This window comes from Lynx canadensis, chromosome C2 (genome assembly GCF_007474595.2).
Source record: "Lynx canadensis isolate LIC74 chromosome C2, mLynCan4.pri.v2, whole genome shotgun sequence".
NCBI classification, from domain to species: domain Eukaryota; kingdom Metazoa; phylum Chordata; class Mammalia; order Carnivora; family Felidae; genus Lynx; species Lynx canadensis.
The window spans coordinates 146,743,799-146,769,894 of record NC_044311.2 but is presented as its reverse complement, the minus strand read 5'-3'; the positions used below and the strand labels follow the sequence as shown (position 1 = coordinate 146,769,894).

The 26,096-nt window shown below is 40.7% G+C and overlaps 1 protein-coding gene and 1 long non-coding RNA gene across 2 annotated transcripts in view; one reads left to right on the top strand and one right to left on the bottom strand.

Moving 5' to 3' along the window:
• Nucleotides 1-1,357, bottom strand: part of LOC115523308 — a 30,520-nt gene extending 29,163 nt beyond the window's left edge. Inside the window, exon 1 of the long non-coding RNA XR_003971697.1 lies at nucleotides 1,278-1,357. This is a non-coding gene — a long non-coding RNA (uncharacterized LOC115523308). The remainder of the gene's footprint in view (nucleotides 1-1,277) is intronic.
• PAXBP1 (PAX3 and PAX7 binding protein 1) overlaps nucleotides 1,212-26,096 on the top strand; it is a 34,447-nt gene continuing 9,562 nt past the window's right edge. Inside the window, exons 1-15 of the mRNA XM_030329241.2 lie at nucleotides 1,212-1,928; nucleotides 3,390-3,518; nucleotides 7,754-7,930; nucleotides 9,582-9,803; nucleotides 10,349-10,452; nucleotides 11,432-11,649; nucleotides 12,162-12,351; nucleotides 16,267-16,390; nucleotides 19,667-19,766; nucleotides 19,854-19,969; nucleotides 21,778-21,977; nucleotides 23,051-23,195; nucleotides 23,891-24,012; nucleotides 24,807-24,883; nucleotides 25,370-25,436. Coding sequence (XP_030185101.1) covers nucleotides 1,295-1,928; nucleotides 3,390-3,518; nucleotides 7,754-7,930; nucleotides 9,582-9,803; nucleotides 10,349-10,452; nucleotides 11,432-11,649; nucleotides 12,162-12,351; nucleotides 16,267-16,390; nucleotides 19,667-19,766; nucleotides 19,854-19,969; nucleotides 21,778-21,977; nucleotides 23,051-23,195; nucleotides 23,891-24,012; nucleotides 24,807-24,883; nucleotides 25,370-25,436 — 2,625 coding nt within the window. The 5' untranslated portion in view covers nucleotides 1,212-1,294. The remainder of the gene's footprint in view (nucleotides 1,929-3,389; nucleotides 3,519-7,753; nucleotides 7,931-9,581; nucleotides 9,804-10,348; nucleotides 10,453-11,431; nucleotides 11,650-12,161; nucleotides 12,352-16,266; nucleotides 16,391-19,666; nucleotides 19,767-19,853; nucleotides 19,970-21,777; nucleotides 21,978-23,050; nucleotides 23,196-23,890; nucleotides 24,013-24,806; nucleotides 24,884-25,369; nucleotides 25,437-26,096) is intronic.

The window sequence follows — 26,096 nt, the reverse complement described above, 5'->3', positions numbered from 1 at the left end:
GAAAACCAGAGAAAAGAGGCAGATGTGCCTGACATAGAAATTCTCGGTGGGCTTGGGATCTTCTGCTTCAACTTGGAACTTAAATCTCCAGTGAAATTTTGGCAGGATGTGGCAGGCAAAATCGGCCCTCTCATATTTGCTGGTAAGAGTACAATCTGGCACAGACTCTATAAGGAGCAATTTAGAATTAGCAAAATTACAAATGCACACCTTTGGATCTAGCGATTCCAAATCTAGTTCATTCTCCAGATGAGACCATTTTTTTCACGCTTTACATTGTGGCTTTGATTACTACAGCAAGACTGGAAATAACCTTAATATCAATTATTATGGTCCTGGTTTAATACATCATGGTACATTCCAACAGTAGATCGGCATGCAGCTGGGTAAAAGGAAAGCCAACACCTTACGTACAGACACAACCAATCTCCAATTTATGTTAAACTAAACACAGTTTACACACTGTGTAAAAAGGATAATTCACAAAAAAAATCCATAATTTACTTCTCTGTTCACAGAAATCTCAGGATCATGAGAAACTTTTAACCGCTGCCAAACCGGAAAGCTTCCGGCGATGGGTGGGTTTTTTTGCACCGTGCGAATGCCCTTTGTTGCCTTTCGAATTGTGAGACATGAAAAGGAATTCGCATATATGCGCCCCCGTGAAGGAAAAGGCCTCAAAGTCGGCTGACTCGACGGGAAAGCCCGTGAGTTCGGCCTCACAGTCAGGACCCTGCTTGCGCCTTGCCAGTAGAGACGGTTACCTTTGTGACCCAAGCCTGAAATGTGTCACAACCATCCCCACTCCGGCAAATCGACTTGCCTTCCGTTTCTGAAATCAGCTACGTTTCAGAACGCCTCGTACACTTGGCGTTCTCTCGAAAGCACTAAAACACGTTTGCCTTCGGTGGAAAGGGGCTAAAATACCAGGCCGGGAAACAATTTATCATCAACGAAATTCAATGCTTTTGGAAGGGCTCTGTAGCTACAAAGCTGTAGAAATACCAAGTGTGACTCAATAGAGTAAGTAATAATTACCATATCACAGCTCAATTCCTGGGTTGGGGAAGACAATCCCACCCTACTTTCCCTCCCTAAACCTGGTTTCTCTTTCTGGCTCCTCCCCCCTCCCCCCGCCCCTTCCCCCGCCCCCTCCCCTCCCCCACCTATCCCCGTCTCCTCCATTTGCCCCTCCCACCGCTTGGCGGGAGGTTTCCTCTCGTGACTACTCTGCGTAAGTGCGGAAGACGCACTGCAGCACCGTCGCCAGCGCTTACTCTGTCTTCTCGTCTCTATGATCCTCTTTGTGACCCATCGGGTAGGGCCCCAGCCCCAGAGTTCCGTGCCAGCAGTCCTCCACGCCGACAGAGGACGGTGCAAAAAGCTGACGTTCTCGCGAGAGACGCGGAGATCTCTCCACGTAGCGAGAGCGCGAGCGCATGCGCGCTCGGTGGTGCGCGGTAGAACGAGGGAAGACAGGACCCGGCTGGAGCTCCGGGAAGCGCGCGTGCGCCGTCGCGAGCTTGGAGCTGCCGGGGCACCGTGTGGGAGCGGGTGTGAGACTGCCTTGCGAGCCGCGGGAATGTTCCGAAAGGCCCGGCGAGTGAACGTGCGCAAGCGGAATGACTCGGAGGAGGAGGAGCGAGAGCGCGATGAGGAGCAGGAGCCGCCACCGCTGTTGCAGCCGCCGGGCACCGGCGAAGAACCGGGCTCTGGCGGCGGCGGCGACAGGGCCCCTGGGGGGGAGTCGCTGCAGGGCCCGGGGCTGCCGCCGCCTTCCGCGCTGACCCCGGGCTCCGGGGCTGAGGCTGGGGGCTGCTTCCCGGGCGGCGCGGAGCCCGGCAACGGGCTGAAGCCGCGCAAGAGGCCGCGAGAGAACAAAGAGGTGCCTCGGGCCAGCCTGCTCAGCTTCCAGGACGAGGAGGAAGGTAGGTAACCGCCGCGCTTCGCGCCTCAGACTAGCATCCCTGTCCTAGGCCCCCGCCTTTAGTCCCCGCATTCCCCGGACGTCCAGCCCCCGCAGCCCGGAACGGAGCCCCTTCGCGCCCGACCTGCTGCACATCCTTCTCCGCCTCCGGCCTTCTGCTCCCGGCGGAGGACGTGTTCCCGCGCCGCCACCAGCCTTTTCTTAACAACCGCCTCCTCCTCACCGTCCTCTTGTGCATTTCCTCCTCTGCGGGGCGGGAGCGCAGTTCAGTCATTCTGAGGTTTTCAAGTGGAAATTCAGTGTCCCCTGTCCTGCTTCTTTCCTGGCGGGTGTGTTTCAGGGAGAACTTGGATTTGGTCCCCTGTCTACTCTGCGCACGGTCTGAGTCTTCTGCAGGTCACTATGCCCACGTCTCTTGGGGGATCTGATACCGTTGACTAGGAAGGCTGGGTTAGTATGGAGTCCTACGTCTGGGAACAGAATCCCGGAGTTGAAGCTCTGGTTCTGAGTGACCTTGGGCCAGTTCCTTGCAATCGCCGAGCCTCAGTTTCCCCGTGAAACTAAGTAGGGGTACAGATGTCCGATTTTTTCTCCTCGCATTGAGTTTTGGACAACGAAGAGAGACGGTGTAATAGTAATTTAAGGCCATGTATCCATTGGGGAGTGAGAAACCAGGCTGCAGTGGATTTAGATTTCTGTTCATAAATGAGTCTAAAATCTAACTTCCCAGCCAGTTGAGTATGTGTTTATGAAAGTCAGTTTTAAGGGCAGGTTATAAAAAAAAGACTTGGCTTGTAGATATCTTCATCTCCATACAAGATGCTTTCATCTTTCCAGTAAGGTAGGCAGTTGGTCTTTGGCCTGTTAATTCTTATTTTGTTTGAGGGGACTACAGCCAGAATTTTTTTTTTTTTAATGCAGAAACTATTTGGCAAAGTGTTTGCATTTGACTTTAAACTCTTCAAATCAAAGACGTGGTTACCTACCAAAACTTATTTTTGAAAAGTGCTTTGCTCTCAGTTTAGTCTTGGAATAATGTCAGTTTGTGGTGAATCTAGATTTACTCAGATTTGACAGCTCTGTTACCCAGAACCTTTTGATTTTGGATGTTTTGTTTCAGATACCTAAGTAATGCAGTAACTGAGTGCTTTTTCAATGATTTTATTTTCCTCTTGGGATAGAGGACTTAAAAAAGGCAACAGGATATACGAAAATTTCGTGCAGCTGCGTGTGTTACACGTTTTTAGAAGTCCCAGGTTTGCATTATATGAGGTTCATTTATGAAGCTGACTTCAATTCTTGAGAACCAGGGACAGATTTGGAATAACTTCACATTATGTAATGATTTGGGGTGTATGAGTATCTGTCTGGATGAATGAGAAAAGTACATAAGATCATGTGGAAGTTGGAAGATACTGTCTGAAAATGATCGCTACAGACTTTATTTAATTTCTTTTTTAAGAAAACGAAGAAGTTTTCAAAGTGAAGAAATCAAGTTACAGCAAAAAGATAGTAAAATTACTTAAGAAAGAATACAAAGAAGATCTTGAAAAATCAAAGATTAAAACAGAACTCAACTCCTCAGCCGACAGTAAGTACCAAACTGATAGTACTGGATTCTTTTGAAACAACAAAGCGAAAACTTTCTCGCGGGGATTGAGTGGACTTGCTGTATACATCGTGAACTTGTTCAGTTGACTCTGTTGTCAAGGGTCCAAAGTGGATATCGATACAGTTCTGTTATTTAATTCTAACAACAGTTGCACTGTCAATGCATTTTTTAAAAAGACCCAGTCATTGCCACTGGAATGTTTCAGCTACAGTGCCTAAATTCTCCCCCAATTTTTCTGCTGGTGTTCAGACTGTGGTTGACCAGAGAAAGGAAATTTCCCCTATAAACCCGAGGCACAGGTTTATTCCCGTTTGAGGTATTACTGCGCACATTCCTGTATTCTCATTTTATAGAAACAGGTGCTCATTTTCTTTGGTGACGTTTCCACTGTTGGTTTAATTCTTGGAGAACTCTTAGGAATGCCTTCACTGCAATGTTGGTAATACTTTCTCATGTAGCAACTTTATCAGATACATGGATGAAGACTTCTCACTGCGAGGCCCCTGCCTACACCGTATAGGCACCTCTCACATCCTTTTACAACAGAAGCTTGAAATTTTTAAGCAGTTAATTTGTCTTGAGGAAAGTAGATCCATTATCATTTGCTGCAGTCTGGGTTATTCTGATGCAAAGCCTTAGGGAAATCTTTTTATTCTGTGAAATTAAAGATAGAATTATTAGTTCACGGGTTTTCAGCCTCAGGCTTAATGTGAAGAAGTACGTCATTATATGTAAAATGTACGGTCTGATTTTGGAGACAGCATCACTTAAATGTATAGTTGGACCCAACGTTTAGCAGAATGTTCAATGAATGGTTTAAAGGGTAACTGCACTTTCTTTTTAGAGGCAGGGGAAGGAATGCGTCATGGGTACAGTGGAATATGAAGCTGTTTTTTTTTTTTTTTTTAATAATTTAAATTCCAAAAGACGGGAGAGAGAAAATGTGGGTCTGTTATCAAAGGTTAAAGTGAGTTAAAGCAAGGGCAAGTGCAACTGTCAGGAGGTGATTTTGTAGAGGAAGTAGAGGTTTAGGGGGAAAGGTGCATTGTTGACAGATTGTGAAGGATGTTTAGTGTCCAGTAAGGGGTTTAGAGTTGCTGGGTTTGGTGCCTTGCCAAGATGGTGACATGATAAATGTTTTTTGAAACCTCAGCCTGGTATTAGCATGCAGAATGGATCAGCACAAGGAGAGATTGGAGGCCTGAAGCAGTTTAAACTCAAGGGCCAGCTTTGATCCATTAATAGTGGGTTTAAAAAGGTCTCAGTTGAGCGAGACTGAGGCTTTTCCTGACTCAGTGGAAAAATGTGGATGAGTTAAAAATGTTTGCTATGGGTGTGGGAGAAGAAATGGAAAGAAAGGATTATTTCAGAAATGTTCCAAGGGAAGACTTGGTAGCCTTGATTTTTGCTTTAGATATCGGATTTAAAAGAAATAGTTAAATTTGAGCTTTTATGCCGTGGTGGCTGAGAGAACAGTTCCATATTCTATAAGGGAAAAGGGAAGGCAGGTGGGAGGAGGATATTTTTAGGGGAACCAATTATTTTGGAGTCTAGGAAACTCTTTTTTCCCCAAATCTCTTGAGAACCAACCGTGTGCAGTGAAATAGTGCAAGTAAGGTCAGGAGAAGAAAGAAAGGACCATTTACCGTTGGATTTAGTAATTGAAGCAAGTCTGAGATTTATGAGGCCATCTCCTGTGACCTGTCCTCCACTTTTGCATAACTGATACACTTGCCAGATAACTTCATTAATGTCCTCCCTTAAGGTAGAGCCTGTGTGTTATAGGTGGTCAACATTACCCTTGAACTAATGGTGTTATGGAGCTCTTTCAAGAATCAGCTCACAGTCCTGAACTCTTCCTAGTGCAACTCTCCTTAGACAGCCAGAGAGGTACGTTAATCTCCAAATCAAGGTCCTATCAACAAAATACCTACCACAAAAATGGGTATTCCTAGAATAGTGAGTTTGCCTTTAAACTTGACTTTGAGCGAAAATAGCCAGTGAACAGTGGGACATAATAGGTTTAGGCCTGGTGCTTCTTGAGGTGTTTATTAAAACCAAAAGTAAATGGAACTGATGAGGGAGCAGCAAAAAGGAAACATTTCTGGGGACCGAAGACTTCTATCTGTAATAAGTGTACACACAGACAAGAGGATTTACCAAAGAGAATCATAAAGGTCAAAGGAGAAGGGACAGGAAAATTTCCAGATGAAGATGTTCAGTGGTATGAAATAGTGCCAGAAAGGTCAGGAAAAGAAAGGACCAAGGAGTGGCCATTGACAGGGTTGTTGTTGTTTTCTGGAGGAGGGTACCTGGCAGAAGGGGCAAGTCCATTAGCCAAGCTTTGTGTCTGTTCGGCTGAAGAGACATCTTTTGCTAACTTGCTTAACAATATTGTATGAATTAGCTGTAGCTGCAGCCGTTGGATAGCTGGTACGGGAGCTGGGAACGAGAGAAGGTAAAGGCCGTTCGCCTAGGCTGATGCACCCAAGTTGGTGACGAAGTAGGAGGCAGCAGGTCCACACTGCTTTGGGAAAGCTTGGCAGAGAAAGAAGTAGAGGACAGTAGCTGGAGAGACCGTTGTGATCAAGGAAAAGTTCTTTTGATAGCAAGAAACCTGTGTCTAGGTAGAAGAAAGGAGAGAGGGAGCCTCATCAAGTTCAAGGTAAAGAGAATGTTTGTGAGAGCAAGTTTCCTGATGGTAGTAGAAGAAATTGAGAGTACAAGAGGAGCCTAGAAGGTTATTTGGTATCTCTTTTTACAAAGACATCTGGAAGGATAATGTGCGACCACTAACAACAATCCCACTGTCACCATGTTTTGCGCTTGTATGTGTTCAGTCATAATTTGTGTTTGCTCTGTCTTTTAGAATCTGCAGAAATCATTCTGAATGTATCTGATCTAGTAGACCTTTTGGTTCTATTAAAAGCCACTGATTTAGTGTGGGTTTAGAGTAGAACGAAATTTGGGTAGTGTTTGACTCCCGTGTAACCATATCCATCTGATAGAGTGGACTTTTCATCTCGAGCATCAGAATGCACTTCAGAAGGAAGGCTGTGGCTAATGAGGCAGGATGGTAAATGAAACAACTAAAGAGCCTTAAACAATGACCTAAATTTTAGTCAAAAGTGTGTGTATGAAGGAGTGGTATTCCTGAGATTCTTATTTAGGGGAGTACGATATGGCTTGAGAAGAATAGAATTTTTGAAACAGTTTTTAGGAGGGGACCATGCTAGGGAAACAATACAAACATTTAGAATATTTAGAATAAATATTTAGGATAAACTTTTACTATTTCATTATAGTCATTGTGCCTCTTGTGTGCCAGGTTCAGTGTTTTAAGGTAAAGATTAACACTCTGATTTCTGTGATTTTTGCCTGGGACTGATGGTACAGTGGGACTATTGAGTTAAAAGCAAAGTAAACCTCTGTAAAGATAAGCGTGGTGAGTGGTGCCTCCTGGAACGCGGTCGCAGGAAGCAGTCTTGCAAGTGGTCTTACGAATGGCCTGAGCATTAGCACCAAATTAGAGTTCTCTCCTCTGTCCATACGGCAGAATATGGCCACTCTGCCGCTCCCTTACTGGTTTAGGTTGTTTTTAGTGCTACCCAGTCTCTGACTTGTCTCTCTGTCTCAGTTCCAGATTCCCAGAAAGACAATAAGGTTGTCTCTGCCTTGGTCACAGATCCAATCTTGAACATTCAGTCATGGCAATGGGATCACAGTTACATTGTGTAAATAGGACTTTTGGGTCTCACCCCGTCAGGTGATGGGTGACAAATGGTTATGAACTAAGAAGATGATCCTAAAGTATTCCTTACAGAGAGGTTTACTTGGTCCTTAAGCATTTGTTCTTCATAGAAAGCTGCCTCAGATGGGCTTAGGGTTTAATGAAATGATGTTTTAAAGAGGTCTGAGCAGTGACCAATGGGAGGTTAGAGGAAGAAACAGTTAATTTTGATAAGTTAGTAAAATTTTGATGAGATTAACTCAAGATAGAATTGAGTAGGGCCTCCGATGCATCCTTGTGACCCCTATATTATTTTTATTTCACAGTTAATGCCTGTTGTTGGATATTTCATTTTCATACAATCAGTGGGTTTTTTTTAATAAACAGTTAAAACAGTTCAAAGTGAGCCTATAAACGAATAAAAAGTGCCTTCTCAATTTATGCATTTTATTTAAAATTTTAATTACTTTTCTCAAAAATGTAGGTGAACCACCCTTGGACAAAACAGGACACATTAAGGACACCAGTCAAGAAGACGGAGTTATCATCAGTGAACATGGTGAAGATGAAATGGACATGGAAAGTGAGAAGGAGGAAGAAAAGCCAAAAGCTGGTGGAGCTTTTTCAAATGCTTTATCTTCTTTGAATGTTCTCCGCCCAGGTGTGTGTTTGCAGATACTTCTCAGAAATGAAGGAGGCCCTCAAGAATGGGCCATGTGTAAAGATGGTTAAGGAAGGAGTTAGCTACGTGGTGTTTCTTGTGACATCCCTGTTTGCAGCCAAGGTGTTTCCTTTTGCAAATAAAGTGAGAGAAGTAGAAACTTGCCAGTTTTTCCAAGCTCATTGTCAGGCACTTTTGTTATCCAAAGCCAGTGTGGGACTTCAAGTAAATGGATAAATGGTACTAAAGTTTTGTTTTGTTTTGTTTTGTTTTAAAGTATTTCAGATTAAGACTTTAACTTTTTTAGAAGTGCTGCTAAAAGCAAAATTCATTGCAGTTAGTTTTATGCCCACACTTTCTTCCTTTTTACTTTTTTGTAGGAAATAGTTGGCAAATCTGTTTCCTGGGTAATAGGCTTTTGAGTAAAAAAGTGCTTAGAAAAAATGTCTGGCAGGAGAGGAACAGCTTAGTAAGTTAAGGTACATTTACGTGATGGGATGTTACATAGCTATTAAAATAACATTAGACATGTGGCAAGGCGTTAATTTTTACTGGAGGTGAAAGGTTAGTTAGGTAGTAGATTATGCTTTATCTGTTTAGTGAATATTGTTAAGCTGTTAAAAATTATGCTTTGCCAAACAACAACATGGAAAAAAACTTAGTGTGTTTTAATATGAAAAAAAACTTGAGTACAGAATTATATATTCAGTATGCTTACAGGTGACCTGGAAACTATATGCAAGAGAAATATACTATAAATCTAATAGTTTTTTAAGGTGAGCTTGTGGGCAACTTTTTAAACTTACCTGCTTTCTATTTTAGTAATAGGGTTTGATTACTTTTCCTATTTCTTTTTTTTTTTTAATTTTTTTTTCAACGTTTATTTATTTTTGGGACAGAGAGAGACAGAGCATGAACGGGGGAGGGACAGAGAGAGAGGGAGACACAGAATCGGAAACAGGCTCCAGGCTCTGAGCCATCAGCCCAGAGCCCGACGCGGGGCTCGAACTCCCGGACCGCGAGATCGTGACCTGGCTGAAGTCGGACGCTTAACCGACTGCGCCACCCAGGCGCCCCATACTTTTCCTATTTCTTAAAAATGAAAAAAATTACAGTTAAAACAAAGCTGTGGTGGTGGATCTTCCCCCCATGCATATTGCCAGTATATGATTTATATATATATATGTATATTTAGTGACTTTAGGTTTCCGTTTAAGCTAAATTAAAAAGAAAGCAGTTGGGTTACAGGCACAGTTGGGGAAAGGGATACCAGCAACTAACGTTAGAACATCACTATGACATGGCTCTCTTGGTGAGGTTATTTTACCCTGCATATTTTCTTTTTATTTTTTTAATTTTTTTTTTTAATGCTTATTTATTTTTGAGAGAGACAGAGCATGAGTGGTGGAGGGGGAGAGAGAGAAAGAGAGAGGGAGACACAGAATCAGAAGCTAGCTCCAGGTTCCGAGCTGTCAGCACAGAGCCCTATGCGGGGCTTGAACTCACAAACTGTGAGATCATGACCTGAGCTGAAGTCAGCGCTTAACTGACAGAGCCATCCAGGCGCCCCATACCCTTTATATTTTCACAAAAATAGAAACTTCATACCCTAATACCGGCATATTTTACAATTCTTACCACTTGTTTCCAGGAGAAATTCCAGATGCAGCTTTTATACATGCTGCAAGGAAAAAGCGTCAAATGGCCCGAGAATTAGGAGATTTCACTCCTCATGACAGCGAGCCTGGGAAAGGCCGCCTTGTTAGAGAAGATGAGAATGATGCCAGTGATGATGAAGATGATGATGAGAAACGTCGCATAGTTTTTTCTGTGAAAGAAAAGTCACAGAGACAAAAAATTGCCGAGGAAATAGGTAACTTGATTTAAATAGTATAGTAAGCCTGTTGCATTGTATTAAATATTCGATACTGTATTCAGATTAAAAGTACCCACATTTCCTCAGCAATATCTAGTGTTTGAGGACCCTTTCTGCTTGGGTACCAGTGTCTTATTGGAATTTTTTGAAAACTGTAGCATGACTATGATGGCTCATGTTTATTGAGCACGTCCTGTGTGGCCAGTATCGTGTTAAGCACTTTACACGCATACATTTATATAATCAGCCTCGCATTCTTTAGAGGCCTTTACGTTCTGCTCTTCCCTTTGTTGATTTGACGTCAAGCTCACAGAGATTAGGAAACCTTCCTTGGGTGTAACTACTGCGTAATGCCTTCTGCTTCAAGGAATGCTGTGTCTAAGACAAGCAAGGGGTATCAAAGGAGAAGAGATCGTAATCAACATTTTAGTAAAACTGAGTTAATACCGATTGTCTTGCTTAATTTTTGTGAAGTATCAGGATAGCATCTCTTCCCTCCCTGCTTTTCTGGTCTTTAATTTTCCCCACTGCTGTGGCTGCAGGCATTGAGGGGAGTGATGATGATGCTCTAGTAACTGGAGAACAAGATGAAGAACTCAGCCGATGGGAGCAGGAGCAGATAAGAAAAGGAATCAATATCCCTCAGGTAAGAACTAAAAGGTTAAACTTGAAAAATAGAAAGTACACAAGAAACCTTTTGTGCCTGTTTTGTGAAATCACAAAGATACTGAATTGAATCTTTGTCGTTCATCCAACTAACACAATGAAGAAAATTACGTGCAGGTACATATATTCGATAAGCTTTTAGAAGAAAGAAACTGTTGTCATCCTTTGCAACTTAACAGAGTGATGGTTTCTTAGACTAGTGTTTCTCCGAGTGATCCTTCAACCAGCAGCATCAGCATCAGCTGGGGGCTTGTTAGAAATGGCAAATGTTCACCCTCTTGAGACCTAGTGAATGAGAAACTGGGTTGGGGGCCCAGCCACCACGCTCGGGCCATCCTGGCGCACGCTGACTTTGAGAACCACTGTTGAGATAAAATCTTTCTTTCCTGTATAGCTTATTGCTTCTGACTTTAAAAATTATTTTGTGGAAGATGGATTTCTCTTCTCGTAATGTGAAAACTTAATTCAAAAACTTTGATGAAAAATCTCTTTGTCAGTAGTTAAAACAAGTTTTATTAAGTAGTACAGTGGAAGTGATCCATAAATGTAAACTGTTTTTGTTGCCAGTGTTTTGCATGCGTTTGGGTTATGTTAAGAAAATAGGGTACTTAGATGGCAGTTTCTAGTCTCTGCTTGTCTTTATTTTCTCACTGTAGCAAGTCATTTATTCTCTTCCACTGATAACGTGATGGCTTTGGATTATTTTTTTATGTCCCTTCCTACCCAAACTTCTGTGATGTTCTGTTTTCCCCAAAATTATTAGAAATGAATTCAGTAGTCCCATACGAGTTAGAATGTTCATCCTGCCCTACTTTTACTTGATTTTGAAGAACTTTGCAGTTATTTATTTCAATTAACATACTGTTTGGAAAATGGTGTATATTTTTGCAGTTTGTGCTTTTTAATCTCAAAGTCATGATTAACTGCTGGTTTTCATATATGTCCCATTTCTTTTCTAGGTTCAAGCAAGCCAGCCCACTGAAGTGAATATGTACTACCAGAACACTTACCAGACGATACCTTATGGTTCATCCTATGGCATTCCTTATAGTTACACTGCCTATGGATCATCTGATGCCAAATCTCAAAAAACAGATAATACAGTCCCTTTCAAAACTCCCAGTAATGAGATGACTCCCGTTACTATTGATTTGGTAAAGAAACAGCTTAAAGACAGGTAGGGCAGATCAACTTCTTAAAGACCTGTCCTAGCTTTCAGTTCCCTCAGGCAACATGTAGTCTGGGGTAGCAGATGCAGAATGTCGGCAAAGAAGATTCACTGGCCCATCTTCAAAAGCTAAACAGAAGATGACTTCATACTTTGTTCTGCTCCCTTCTTGGATTACTTCTGTGGAAGCCTCGAAAAGTTATAAAAATGCCACTCCATGATCTTGTTGAAGACAGTTCTGAGTTTGTACCTCTTGGACTCTGAAAAAGTGTAGTCAAGATATGGGGGGAAAAGCGAAACAGATTTTGGTTAGCCCACCAAATAACTTGATGTGAAGTCTGTAAACTGCCTTTTTGTTTTTGCTTTTTTGAGAAAAAAGCCGTGCAGATGAAAAGATGCCACTCCAAGCATTTTTGTATCTTAATAGTGGAACTAAATGCATTATTATAATATTGCAAGAGTCCTGACGGCGTAGACTTTTGGATGTAAATGTGTTATATTTATCCTTTTGTGTTCTTAAGGTTGGACTCCGTGAAAGAACTGCACAAAACGAATCGACAGCAGCATGAGAAACACCTGCAAAGCCGAGTGGACGCCACCAGGGCTATTGAGAGATTAGAAGGGTCTTCTGGGGGTGTTGGTGAACGGTATAAGTTTTTGCAAGAAATGCGAGGGTATGTCCAAGACTTGCTTGAGTGTTTCAGTGAAAAGGTAAGAATGCAAAAATATTAATCTCTTTGACTAAGGCAAAATTAGGGAGGTCTAGACGGCCTTGTGTAGATCATTTCTTGTATTTCTCAGAAAGTATCCACTGAGTTCAACTCTAGAAGTGATGAAAAGCCATGCTTCATTTTCCTCACTTCATTAGCGGCATTCTGTCTTGGGGGCGGCATAATGGCTTTGTTGAAAACAACAACAAAAAAGATAAAGCATATTTAAATAAGACTTTGGCAAGTCCTCTTTAACACAGTGGTATATTATTGGCCTGCCCTGAATTATTAGAATATAAGGGACTCATCTGATGGAATTTTCTTTGGTATGGTTCCGGTCTAAACTTACCTTTAAACTGTTTCCACGAGTAATTCCAAATGTGTATAAAGTTACAAAATTTTATTAGTTTTTTTTTTTAACTCTAAAAGTTGGTCACCATGGCTGCTGATACTTTTCATCTAAATAAGCCTATGCTTCATCGATTTCAGAAACCATTCATTGGTCATAATTTCTTTGAAGATCTCATTTCTTCCAAGTTCTTTTTTTTTTTTTTTTTTTAGTATGCCAGTCACTTGGCATAGTTTTTTGCATTTTAGTATACCATTTATTTGCATTTTTAAAATTCACTGCACACAGGATCCCCTTCTCAAACGAACTCTTAGTTGACTTTTCTTTTTTTAAGATAAATATACGTGATGCATTGGTTTATAAGTATTTGTAGACTTTGTGACTTTATCTTTGAAAAAATAAAATACAGTCTTTGAATATCCTGTGTCTCAGCTTTCAAGTGATGCAGGATTAGAGGGCACACTTTTCCCTTTTTCTTAGCTGTGTGGTTTAGCATAGAATCCGTAAGCATAGTACGTTTAAAGGAGTATCTTAAGTTTTTATTGTCTCTGTTGATGACCTCAATCTATGAAAGCCAAAGGTCACCAGAGAACGGCTCTAGACTGTCTTCCTAATGGATCTTAAGGGTTGTAGCCAGTCTGTGGTCAGATGCAGCCCAAGAGCCTTCACCAAGCCTTGTCTGTAGGATTTGTCATGTTCTTGTCTTACCACCTGATTTCTGAAGAAGCAGCTATAGTCTGAGCTATGATATCCCTTGTGGCAGATCACTGGCTTAGGGCGACAAGTACGAGGGTGGGAAAGAAACAGGTTTGACGCTGCAGGGGGCTAGAGTCAAGGCAGGAAGTGGACTCAGGTGTCAGCTGGCGGTTGTGTCCTTCCCACTGATAAAGGCCTTTTGAGCCCGGCGGGCATAATGGAAGCTGCTGTCATAACCCTCTGTGACTAGAAGAAGGGTCATTGTCTTTGTAAGTGACGCTTACGCACCATACTTTGTAAGTGACGCTTGTCCCTGTGGAGTTTTTTCTTGAAGTATTGGAACCTTTGCCGTAGAATTTAATTTACTTCAGTAAACTTTCATACTTGTAACTGTAGACTTAACTCCGAAAAGTTGACGGTAATATGGTAAACTAGATGATCCCATTTTTGCATTAAAGAGACTACTAGGACGTCTAGTTCATACAGTTTTCAATCGCTTACTATTTTAAAAATGGTTAGCAGGAGACTTTATTGATTGATTTCAATCACTATGTTCCTAGAGAAGTCGACTTCAGAGTGTGCTTGTATGGTGTCACAGAGTCACTTAGATCAATGTTTTTGGAGAAGATCTTAAGTCTTGTATGTTACTTAAGTCTTGTATGAGCGGGGGAGGGACAGAAAGAGAGGGAGACACGGAATCCAAAGCAGGCTCCAGGCTCTGAGCTGTCAGCCCAGAGCCTGCTGCAGGGCTCGAACCCATGAACTGTGAGATCATGACCTGAGCCGAAGTCGGACACTTTACCGACTGAGACACCCAGGTGCCCCTGTAGTGACTACATTTTCATTAAAACAGAGGCAGATGATCCTTTCTTTGCAGGATGAGTATTTTATTTCATTTTGACATTTTCATACGCGTGGAGTTTTATTAAGAGGTTGCTGCTGAGTTAATGTCATAAATTGTCACCTTGGAAATGTTTAGGAATAAGTAGACACATTTGAATTTCATTTTAGTTATACTATAAAAGTTTGTTTCAGGGTAAGGCCATAGAAAGATAAACATCGGTTTGGTTTTTTTCTGTTTCGTTCTAAAAGTTTAAGTAGTTTGAACTTAGGTTTTTTTAATTATTTGAAAATCATTTTAACTTTCCATCGTTTTGTTTCCCTGTAGTCCCCTTCCTTGTGTTCTTCGCCTTAAATTTGATCTTGAAATCATAATAGTCAAGAACAGTTTTGAGTTTGGAGAGGGTAAAGAAATTGTCATGGTGCATACTCTTGAGACAAATCGATGTCGTTAAGAAACCTGAAAGAGCTGAAAACGCGTCTTGAAGTTTTTATTCTCAGAATTTTCTCGGCTTTGTTGAAAAGCACTTTCATGACCTAAACAGAAAAATTGCATTATCGGAATTTTAACTATAAATTGAATAATTAAATGCTGTCGGATGCCACCTGGGGTGTGTCGCTGTCACGCTACGGGAGTGGCGACAGTCTCCGGGACACAAAGCGCACACCTTAGGTGCACAGGCACCTGTGTCTTCCGTCCTGTGTGGGGTGAAGACGTAAGGGGGTGGGAAGTGTAAGTCACAGGAATGCAGCGCTGACTGCCTTAAAAAAATTACTCCTCGTAAATTTTAAAGATCGAGTCCGCGGGCTCAGTTGTCTAAGATAATCGGTGCAGATCTGGGGACCTTGTTGTCCGTGGTGTGGCCTATTTGAGATTAAAATAACTCCATCGGTTTGATCTTTATGGGAGCATTTGCTGCTTTTGCAATGGAATCATGCCAGTGTATAAAAGTGCTTTTATTACAGACATCTTTGAATTCCACCTGCCTTTTTTTTTTATTTTCCATTTGCAGTCTGTTCAGTTCAGGAAGCTGCTGTCACACTTGGTGCCAGTGTTCCCAAACTCTAAATAATGTGTTGTCCATTTGCACTAACCGTCAGGAAACTAGAATTTCTGGTTTCCTCAGGTATGTGTAGTGGTCATTAGTGTTTTGTGAAAGTTTCATAGCGTTTGGTTATAATGTAAGATATTGATAAAGAGAAAGTTTTGTTTGTTCTTTTTAAGTTAGGTTTCATCCCGTAAGTTTTTTGTACTATGTGTGAACCAAGTGAATTGTGGATATGAACCTGGAAAAATTCATGGACTTTGTAAACTGATAATTCATGTGAGGAATTTTATTATTTTATGGCAAAGTATGGGAAAATACATTTAATAGGAAGAGCTTTCTGACTTTGAGATACTGACTTTAGGTTAGGGAAGGCTAGAAGTTTTATTTGCCTTACTAACGTAAATGGATGCAGTTCGCATTTAAGAACGTGTCGTCAGGCTGCGATGTGCTGTGACATTACCGTAAGGTACTTGGTGCACATGAGTGGCGGAGCAGTTTAAGCGTCCAGAATTGGGCAGTGCGCAGACCCCCGCTCTTACCTGCTCGTGGAGCCCTGGCGTTTTTTCAGTATTGCATAGCGATAATGGTTTATTTTAAGCTACAAAACTTCTGAGGTAGATGATGCTGCTGAAAATCAAAAATGGACTTTAAAAGACTTGCAAGCACTTTATTCTGAAAGAAAAGCACTACGATTTTGACATTTCTTTACTTGCTCTCTTTACTAATACTGCAGCGTTAAGTTTCCTAACCAAACTTTTACTCCAATAACTAGGCACCGGACATTGTAGCCCTATGTATGGATTAAAAGAAGAGACGGTTCCTAAACTTCGTAATACTGAATTGCTATTTGTGTCCCATTGGGAGTTCATGATTATTCTGTCCATAGAGGGTACTTTTTCAGAAATCCGGAAATAGAATGGAACCCTCAGATAAGTAAGCAACTGAAGAGTTTGGTGTTACGGAGTGTGTTGTATTTTTACAGGTGCCACTGATTAATGAACTTGAATCAGCAATACATCAGCTGTACAAACAGCGAGCTTCCCGCCTTGTCCAAAGACGACAAGATGATATTAAAGATGAATCTTCGGAGTTTTCAAGCCATTCAAGTCAGTCCATCTTGAAGGTTTTTATTATTCATTAAACAACCTTGTTTACCTAGTGCAGCCTAATTGAAAATTAGAGAGCTTATTAGCTTTTTTTTTTTTTTTTTTTTTTTTAAACACATTTCCTTACTCTTGTGTCAGGTAGTTCTAAAACTTAACAGCATGTACTTGGATTGTGTTTAAGAAAATACAGCTTCACAAAGGAGCTCAAAAACATGCACTGATATTCTATCAATCTTACTCTTCTTTGAACCTATTTTTTCATTCTTTAGAGTATAGAGAAGACATCAGTATTTTATCTTAAAACAACTGTCATTTGGCTCTAATTGATCTTTCCCCCGTTTCATCCTGGTCACAACACTGATACAAATGCTGTTGGAAAGATTCTGGGTTCAGGGACTGGGAGATTCTGAAGAGGAGAGAAGGGGTTCTAATTACATAACAGATAATACCACTCCAAGATTAGGGGATTTTTGTACTTCATGCCTCAGAGAAAAGCAAAATTTTTTATTCTCTAGCTTGCCTCTTATAGTGGGTTTTTTAGTAAGTCATTTGATGGCTACAGTTTTTGAAATTTTAATGTAAAAGTTTAGAAATTCAGTTTATATTCCTTTCATTATAATATGTGTTATGAAAAACCAAAATTAATCAGAAAGCTCTTATTAAATAGCTTAGCTGAGGTTCTTTAACCAGATGTGTTAAAGCTTTTAATTCCATATTTCCATTGTGCTCCATATTCTTGGGTACTCTAAGAGGAATTGTCCTAGCATGGATTTCTTGTAGCTTCTTTTTATCATCTCTTTGTTCCCTACGCCAGCAGTTCTGAACGGAAGTGTGAATCAGAATTACCCGGGGTATTAATTTAGAATGCAGGTTTCTTGGTCCTATCCCCAGAAGTTTTTGCTAGGTCTTGGATGGTGACTGTATCCTCATGTTGAACAACCACTCCAGGTGATGCAAGTGCGAAGGGCCCTAGTGTCGTTCTTTCTGAAAACAATACCTCGTCATACAGGGGGTCCTCTAAATTAGATGTTGGATCCCTGAGAAAACATCTTGTGTGCGGAATGGGTTTTAGAGCATTGGAGAGAGGTGGTGTTACGGCCCTCAGAGCTTTGACCTTTCTATTTTTGCCACACAAACTTAAATTGGATTATTGCCATATCGGGCACCTAGATGACTAATGCAGCCCTTCCAGATCACTTTTGATCCAGACAGAACCAGATTTCTGGGGCAGATTACAGGTGACCATTAGACCTATGAAGGGAAGTAATTCCCTTTTTAAGTTAAATGGTTTGTATGAGCTGTGCATTTTATCAGATACCTTTTCCTCCCTATAATCTGTTCTTTGTAACTTGGAGCTATTTACTTACATAGAACGAGAAGTAAAGATTAAATGATGTATGTTGATTAGATTGAGAGTCGGGAAGAAATTGAAAAGTAATGAGAAAGCAAAAAATACTACCTTAGAGGCAAGTATTCATTAATTGTCAAAGGTTTGAGGAAAATTACATAGGACGCTAAAACAAAAATCCCTGCAATTCATCTGTTGAGATTTGTGGACACTTAACCACAGTCACGGCATATAGTTCTTAGAAAAGTGAAGGAGGCTATCACTTGAGTCATCTACTCTCATATCTCCTTTAGTGTCCTATACGATCTACAAATGTAGAGACATTTTAAATATTTGTTATAGTGGTGAATATTCTTGACGGTATTTCTTTAATGAAGGACACCTCTTGAAGAGAGACAGGAATCATTTCTGTAGTTTGGGACTTTAGCTATTCCCCTTTGGTGTGTGAATTCATGATTGAGGTAGAACAGGGGCATCTTTTCTTGTTTATCGTGTTCATCTTTCTTAACAATTGCTGAACTCTGGAACATACTTCCTAATATCAGAGCTATTTTGAAATATGAATGAGTAACCCAGAAAGTCAACTTTTAAAAAGAGTAGGGTCTAAGATAGGATACACTGAAGCAGAGGGCTAACTTGGGGGTTTGTGTTTTCTTTTGCTGCTGTTGGCGGCACATCTCTGATATCAGGGGAAAACAAATTCAAAAGCCTTAAATTGATGTCTTTTATTTGATGTATGACTTTCCCCGCATCTTATCCCTTAGCTTGTCTGCTTCTGTTACCATCCGTGTTTTACAGAGTATCTTCGTAAAACAAACGTAGAATTGAGGGAACTATTGCAGATAGATGTTTCCCCCACTCCTCCTTCTACCCCAGGCAGAAGATTAGAGGACTGTTCACTGGAGTAAGAGAATGGGTCCAGAGAAAGAGACACTTAACATCTGGGAGCCTCCAACAAGAAAGTTGACTTTCTCCCCGGTGTTCAGATGGAGATGCCTCTGTGAGGTACCTCCCACCTTTGTCCACAGAACTTCCAGTCTCCTTTCACATCAGGTAGTTAAGGATCAACAGAGAGAGTAACACAAGCAATAGAACCAAAGGGACCAAGGAAACAAAAACAATGCAGGTATCAGAAGAAAATTTAAAATATAATGGATATCCTTCGAGAGATAGTAGGAAGTGCCCTAGAGATGGGAATATTGTAAGAACCATCTCTTAGGAATTAAAAATATGGTAACTGAAATCAATAAATTTAAATTGGAAGGGTGGAAGCTAAACTAGAATATTGCCCTAGAAAGTTAAAAAAAGAGACAGAAAATAGGCAAAAAAAGGAATAATTCTGCTTTGAAAGAGTGTTCGAGAAAGTATGTTAGTCTTGTTCAGATGCGGTTTTCAGTCTACCATGTTGATCCTGCCCTTGTTCTAAAAATTGTAGTAGAGAATGTCTACACAGCAGAATTAGAATAAATAGAATAAATTCTCAAACTCCTGAAACAAAGCTGTTTTCTCATCCTTCCTACCCAGGATTTCTTTTCTGTCATATCATTAGACATGTGATGCTTAATTCCTTCCTTAGAAAAGTAATCTATAATTTTCTCTTTGCACAGGTAATTTTGGTTTTTAATTTATTTGGTCATCATGATAGCGTCAACTAGTTCTGTTACTTAGATACAAAAATAGTGATTAAACCCAGTCGTATTTACATAGGGTTGTTGAACTCTCTGTTTATTTTTTCTACTCCTTTTCATGGGAACACAGAATAATACTGAGATTTGCTCTAAACTAGAAAACTGTCTGGTTTACCAGTTACTGCGGAAGCCTGCTGTTGAGATTAGCAAACAGTCTGTCATTATGGCTTATTCTGTGCAAACTCTTTCCTCAAGATTGCTGAAGGAAGGCTTTTAATTTTCACTGTTGTTGTTTTACAGATAAAGCTCTGATGGCACCAAATCTCGATTCCTTCGGGCGAGATCGGGCACTGTATCAAGAGCATGCAAAACGTAGGATTGCAGAACGGGAGGCCAGGAGGTAATTCTCAGAATGCTTGCTGTTGGTTCATTTGCAAAGGGAGGAGTCTCTTGTGTGTGGTTTGGGAACTTGCTGTTTGTTATTTAGGACTCGTCGTAGACAAGCCAGAGAGCAGACCGGTAAGATGGCAGATCACCTCGAAGGCCTTTCCAGTGATGATGAAGAAACTTCCACAGATATTACAAACTTCAATCTGGAAAAAGGTTAGACATTTATTTGGAAATGACGTTTTATTGCCAGTTTGGTTTCTACTTAGGTGTGGTTTTTACCACGAGATGATTTGAAGTTTTGTGGCCTCTGCGTTAGAATCAGCCGCTTTTTTCTTAATTGTAAAAATAGGCACCCGTTTTTATTAACTGAATATCGTGATGAATTCTCAAAACTAGTGGTGACACCTTGTCTTGGAGTTTATTTAGTACTTGCATAATAAAACAGTATTACTCTCCAGAATTGTAGAATTTTAAGTGACCCAAAAAAAAAAAAAAAAAGTCAGATCCTAGGATAGCCCTAATGCAGCCTGTCCTGGAGAGGCAGAGCTGGGCAGTAGGACACTCAGCCCTGAAAGAAACTCCTGATTTGGGGAGTCCCAAATAATTTCAACCGAAAGGGAGTGGTTAGTACTGTTATGTGCCAGGCATTTCTAGAAGAATCTTCCTTTCCTGCCATTGGTTGTGGTTATTTGGAATTATGTTGGCTGCAGGCCATTTGGAATTTAGTTAGAGAAGCTTCTTTTTCTCCCACCTTTTTATAGTGAATATGTTTAAACATAGAGAAACTGGAAAGAATAGCACAGTGATCCCGTGTGCGTATCACCCGGATTCAACAATTCTTACCAAACCAAGTTTGCCTTAATTCTTTGTGTGTGTGTGTGTGTGTGTGTGTGTGTGTGTGTGTGTGTATTGCTGAACCATTTGAAAATAGCCTACACATCATGATACTTTCCTTTCAACACTTTAGCATGTTTAACTGAATATTGTGTTTATTTAGCAACAGCTCCCCCGAAATAAAACTGTTGGGACTGTTTTTGTGGGTGGTTGTGTCTTTTCCAAACTGGGATCCACGCGAGATTTCATGCCCTGCATTTGGTTGTTCCATTTTTTTCCCTAGGATTAATGACTGTCCATGAGTACCTTACACATATACACTCCCCTGTTATTTGTTTGTTTAAGACATTAAGTTTTTGAAGAGACCAGGTCACTTACCTTGCAGAATTTCCGACATTTTGTTTCCTCATGGATTAATTTGTTTTTCGATTCACCGAATTTCTATGTAAACTGGCACTTAGGTCTGAAGACTTGATTAGATTCAGGTTAAGCTTTTGTTTTGGCAAGAATACTTCATACAGGATGCTGCTGCGTATTGCAGAATATGAGATGACAGATGTTAGATTGTCCGGCTATTAGTGATGTTAAGATCCATCTTGAGAATTAGGTTGTCACAGTTCGGTCTCACCATTAAAAGATTCCCCTTTCCCAAGTCTTCAGCAGCATCAAATCACTTTCCACCTAAAGATCTAGCATCCATTTTGATACTTGTCCATGTCAGTTCTCACAGTCACCCACAGACCTTGAAAGAAGTGAAAATGATCGTTCACTGATTGTGATGCACTTCTGATATTTATACGGTGATTGTGGACTGAAGAGCTTGGAGCAAAGTTTTTTGCACTTCACGCAGTTACTCACGGTTAATCTACTGTAGTAACTGAAATGGGGACTGACTTGTTGGGGGACTGGTGGTATTTAACTAAACTCTAGGAACAGGAAATGGTACATCTGGGAACTGCGAAGCTAAGACTGCCTGCACTCTGGTTTGCAGAACAGACATTTGAAAACCTAAACTTGCGTTCCTCCCTTCTGTTAAATTGCAATTAATAATGATTCCTCTGTTAATGAGCCTGACAGATACTCAGGCTACAAAGAAAATGTGGAAAATACTGAACTCTGAGTTTCCTACCACATTGTAAGTTATGGCTCTCTCTGGTGTTTTTGTTTGTTGTTATTGTTGTCTTTAGATCGCATTTCGAAAGAGTCCAGCAAGGTTTTTGAAGACGTACTTGAAAGTTTCTATTCAATCGACTGCATTAAATCCCAATTTGAAGCATGGCGTTCAAAATACTATCTGTCCTATAAGGATGCTTATATCGGCCTTTGTTTGCCAAAGCTGTTCAACCCCCTCATACGGCTGCAGCTTCTCACTTGGACTCCTCTTGAGGTGAGTGGCTTGTGTCACTGTTAGAAAACAATATAACACCATGCCTGGGTAATTTTAATCTCAAAAGATAGAGATGTAAGTTGGAGCAAAATACTTTTCAGGGGAGATAGGGCACAGGGCTATAATACAAATTCAGCTAGGTGTAGAGTCATGGTTTTTTATCTCTATTCCTTCTCAAGAGAGCTGTTTATTACTTTCAAGTTATATACAGTGCTTTTCTTGGTCAACTAAAGTTGCATGTAGTGATACTGGGATGTGAACGTGAATGAACACTAAGAATTTGGTCCTTTGATCCTAGAAAAACTTAGAACCTCATGGGAAAGATTAGTGAGGAGGGTGTGAAATGACCTGAACTAAGTTGGGTGGTAATGGAAAATTGGGAGGATAAGACAAACCGATACGTTTAGGAGGTGGAATCGGTAGGACCTGTTGGCCTGGGATGTACATAAGGGAGGAGACGAGAAGTGCCTATATGTGTTCAGTGGTCCTGTTTAAGAAAGAGTTTTGGAAGTTCCCAGCATGGGGACGGAGGCATGGCATGAATGAGATTGACTGGGTTGAATGTGTCAACTGTAGGGAAAAGAGGGCTGAGGTTGACACCCTGGAAACTGAAAAAACTGTGAGCTCTGGGAACCAACCATTCAGCTGCCAGCTCCCGGTCGCTCTTCGTCGGACCTTGTGGAGTTTCACCCTGTGCACGTGTGCCTTGGTATACAGCAAAGGCTCAAGGGGACTTGTGTGCGCTCTGGAGTTCTTTTCTGGGTAGCTCCCTCCTCCACCCCATAGCTTCTGGCCACCTCCGCCTCCCTGAACTCTCGTTCTTGCCTCCGCAACTGAGCAAGACTGCTCTGCACCCCCCACCAGGGGCTCACTCATTTGATTCTGTTTTCAGGGGTCATGGTCCTGTACTGCCTGTGGTCCAGTGTCTGAAAATAGGTGTTTCATAGATTTTGTTCAGTTTTTAGTTGTTGACGACTGAAGCTTAAATCCGGTTCCTCTTGTTCTTACCATGGCTAGAAGCAGAAAGAGCAACTATTTTAAGGGTTTAGCTTTTTAATATTGTTTTTTTCTAGGCAAAATGTCGTGACTTTGAAAACATGCTGTGGTTTGAATCTTTGCTGTTTTATGGTTGTGAAGAACGAGAGCAAGAGAAAGATGATGTAGATGTTGCACTGTTGCCTACAATTGTGGAAAAGGTGATTCTTCCTAAACTAACAGGTAGGGATATCTCAATTGAACATTTAAACACATTGGGTTTTCAAATCTGTTTTGAAGAATTTTAACCAGAGTGTGTTTCCTCATAGAAGTAATAATTACAAATAATTACAAATGATAAACAATTACAAATAATTACACCCACCTGGCCCAGAGAAGGCTAAAGGGTGGATGTCTCTTAACCGAGTAGTTGAAGACCCCTTTGGGGTAGGCCTGGCATTGGAGGCAGTAATGGATTCATAGATGAATTTTAGAGAAGCAAAATGAAGCAAACCTGAATACACAGTTTGAGGGCAGGGAATGGGTATGCATTTTCCTGGGAGCAACTTCATTACTTCTATCAATTTCTCAAAAAAAGATTAGGAATCATTGGTATGGGAACCTATTTGAAATACTAAAAATAAGATTCAAGTTTGGTTAGGAATTCTTGATGCCGGGACATCTAGGATTTAGAAGTCCTCCCCTTTATTATTACCGAGCAGCAGAAAATAGAATGAATCTATGTCCTCCCCACATGTGCCATTTAATATTCAGGGTTCCCACAGTTAAGAGGACAAAGAAGACTGGGGCTTATTATACTCTAGAGAGAGAAAAAATAAATCAGGGTTGGCGTTTATAAGTTGAAGACTGCTTGACAGCAGATTTAAGTCGGCTGCAATCTACTTCTGTATCTCAGCACCTTACTTTTCTCTTAATAGTAATAGCTGAAAATATGTGGGACCCTTTTTCTACAACACAGACTTCAAGAATGGTTGGGATTACATTAAAATTAATAAACGGATATCCTTCAGTAGTGAATGCAGAAAACAAAAATACACAGGTAATTTAATTCTTTATTATCAGTGGAAGGTTTTTTTTCTCCCCTCTCCTTTCCAAAATGAGCAAGAGCTGAGGGAGTGAGTGGTTATGTTCTAAGCCTTGCCAGAAAATCTGATTCCCTCAGGCCATCTGGTCCTTTATGGCCTGAAGTGTACAAAATTTGAGATCACAGTTTGCAGCTTTTAAATCCCTCTGGCAAGGTGATGTCATTAGTCCAGGTAGCTTCCCACCTGTGCTCTTCTCTGCTGCTCCTCACTGCCCCACCCCCCACTAATCAAAAAAACTGCATTTTTATGGAAAAAGAAAAATGTAAAACTATTAGGATGGGTAACAGTTGATGATTAAAATGCTAAAACATAGAGCAGCGTATAAAACCACAAGGTTTTATAGTAGTTTATATAACTAGTTTCCGAACTTCAGATTGCTGCCATCCCTCTGGACATTCTTAGGTGCTGTTTAGACACGGAAAAGGTGCTCTTTATCTTGTTTTCACTGACTTCATTTTGAGAAGAACCAGATTACGTGTCTGATCTTAAATCTTAGTAATATGGTAGACTTGAAGGGTTTGTAGATTTCTAAGTGGCGTCGTTGCTTGGTAGTTGAGGGATAAATGAGGAGTAGGGAGTATTAAAGACCTTAACGCTTGCAGTGAGAAGGGAGAAAATTGGAGAAGATGGTTTACTCGAAATTGAATACTTGATCATATGATTTAGAATATGGCTTGTTTTTATTTCTTAAAATTTAACTTTTATCATAACCCTTCTTAAAATGTGTGATCTGCCTTTAATTCTTTAGGTGTACCTAAAAGCACTTTTACTAAGAATGAGGAGAACTTTAGATGATGATGTATTCATGCCCTTATATCCCAAAAAGTAAGTAACTCTTAACATTAAGGGTGATGATAATATTGGGGGTGCCTGGCTGGCTAGTGACTAGAGTGTGTGACTCTTAATCTCAGGGTCCTCAGTTTAAGCCCCACGTTGGGCAGGGAGCCTACTTTAAATACAAAAAAGTTTTAAAAGGATGATCTTCTCCATTATCTTCAGAGAAGGTTTCTTAAATTCTGGAAAAACTAAAGGTAGCTTGAAATATAAACTTTACCTATTTGGTGTAAGGCTGTAGCCCAAAGACACTAGCTCAGTGGAGAAATTGTTCCCGTAAGCAGAATAAAGCAAGTAATGCTTTTTGTTCTCCCTTTCTGCCTCAAAATATATTTCCATTTTCTTTTAAACCTATCTTCTGGAATAGTTAGTTGGAAATTTGAAAAGTTAATTCTTTTGTTCACCTATTTTACTTGTAGAAATCTTTTCTAGGAATCAGCACTTACAATGTGTTTGCTCATGTTTCTTTTTTCATAGTGTCTTGGAAAATAAAAATTCTGGGCCTTATTTGTTTTTTCAACGACAGTTTTGGTCTTCAGTTAAGGTATGTGCCTCTAGGCTCTCCAGAAGACTTCAGATTTTGTTTGACTCCTATACTTTGAAAAGTAATTTGGTATTTGATTAAGTAACTCTATGGACTTAGATCGATGTCTATATCCAAACTCCATTTTAAATTAGTTTTGTTCCAAAAGTTTATTCGGGTTTGATGTTTCCACACGAGAAGATGCATTCTGAGTTCGAAAGCAAGGTCCAAGCCAGCCAGCAAACTGCCTTGCTAAACCACAGTTAATTTATTCAGCAAGGAGAACACCAGTTACTTTCTGAGTTGGGAAAAATAGCACTGAATGTGCTAGAAGTGGAGGCTCGTGGAGCTTTTGTAATCTAGCACAGTTGGTGGTAAATAAGCATTATCTCAGGTGTGATGAATCGTGAAAGGAGAAATTCAAGGAAGTAAGGGAGCATATGACAAGAGGCACCTTGACTAGTGAGTCACAGAAGATCCTCCACCACCACTCTGAGGAAGTGGTATTTAGGTTATAGGAGTTGGCACTGAGATGAGAGACAGCACACACTGGGAAAACTGAGAAAAGTCCAAGAGGGCTGGACTTAGGGAGGAGATGAGCTGTCCGGATGATACAGGCACTGTCATTTACATATGGACATGTATTCACCACCCAGATCAAGATGCGTAACACTCCTACCA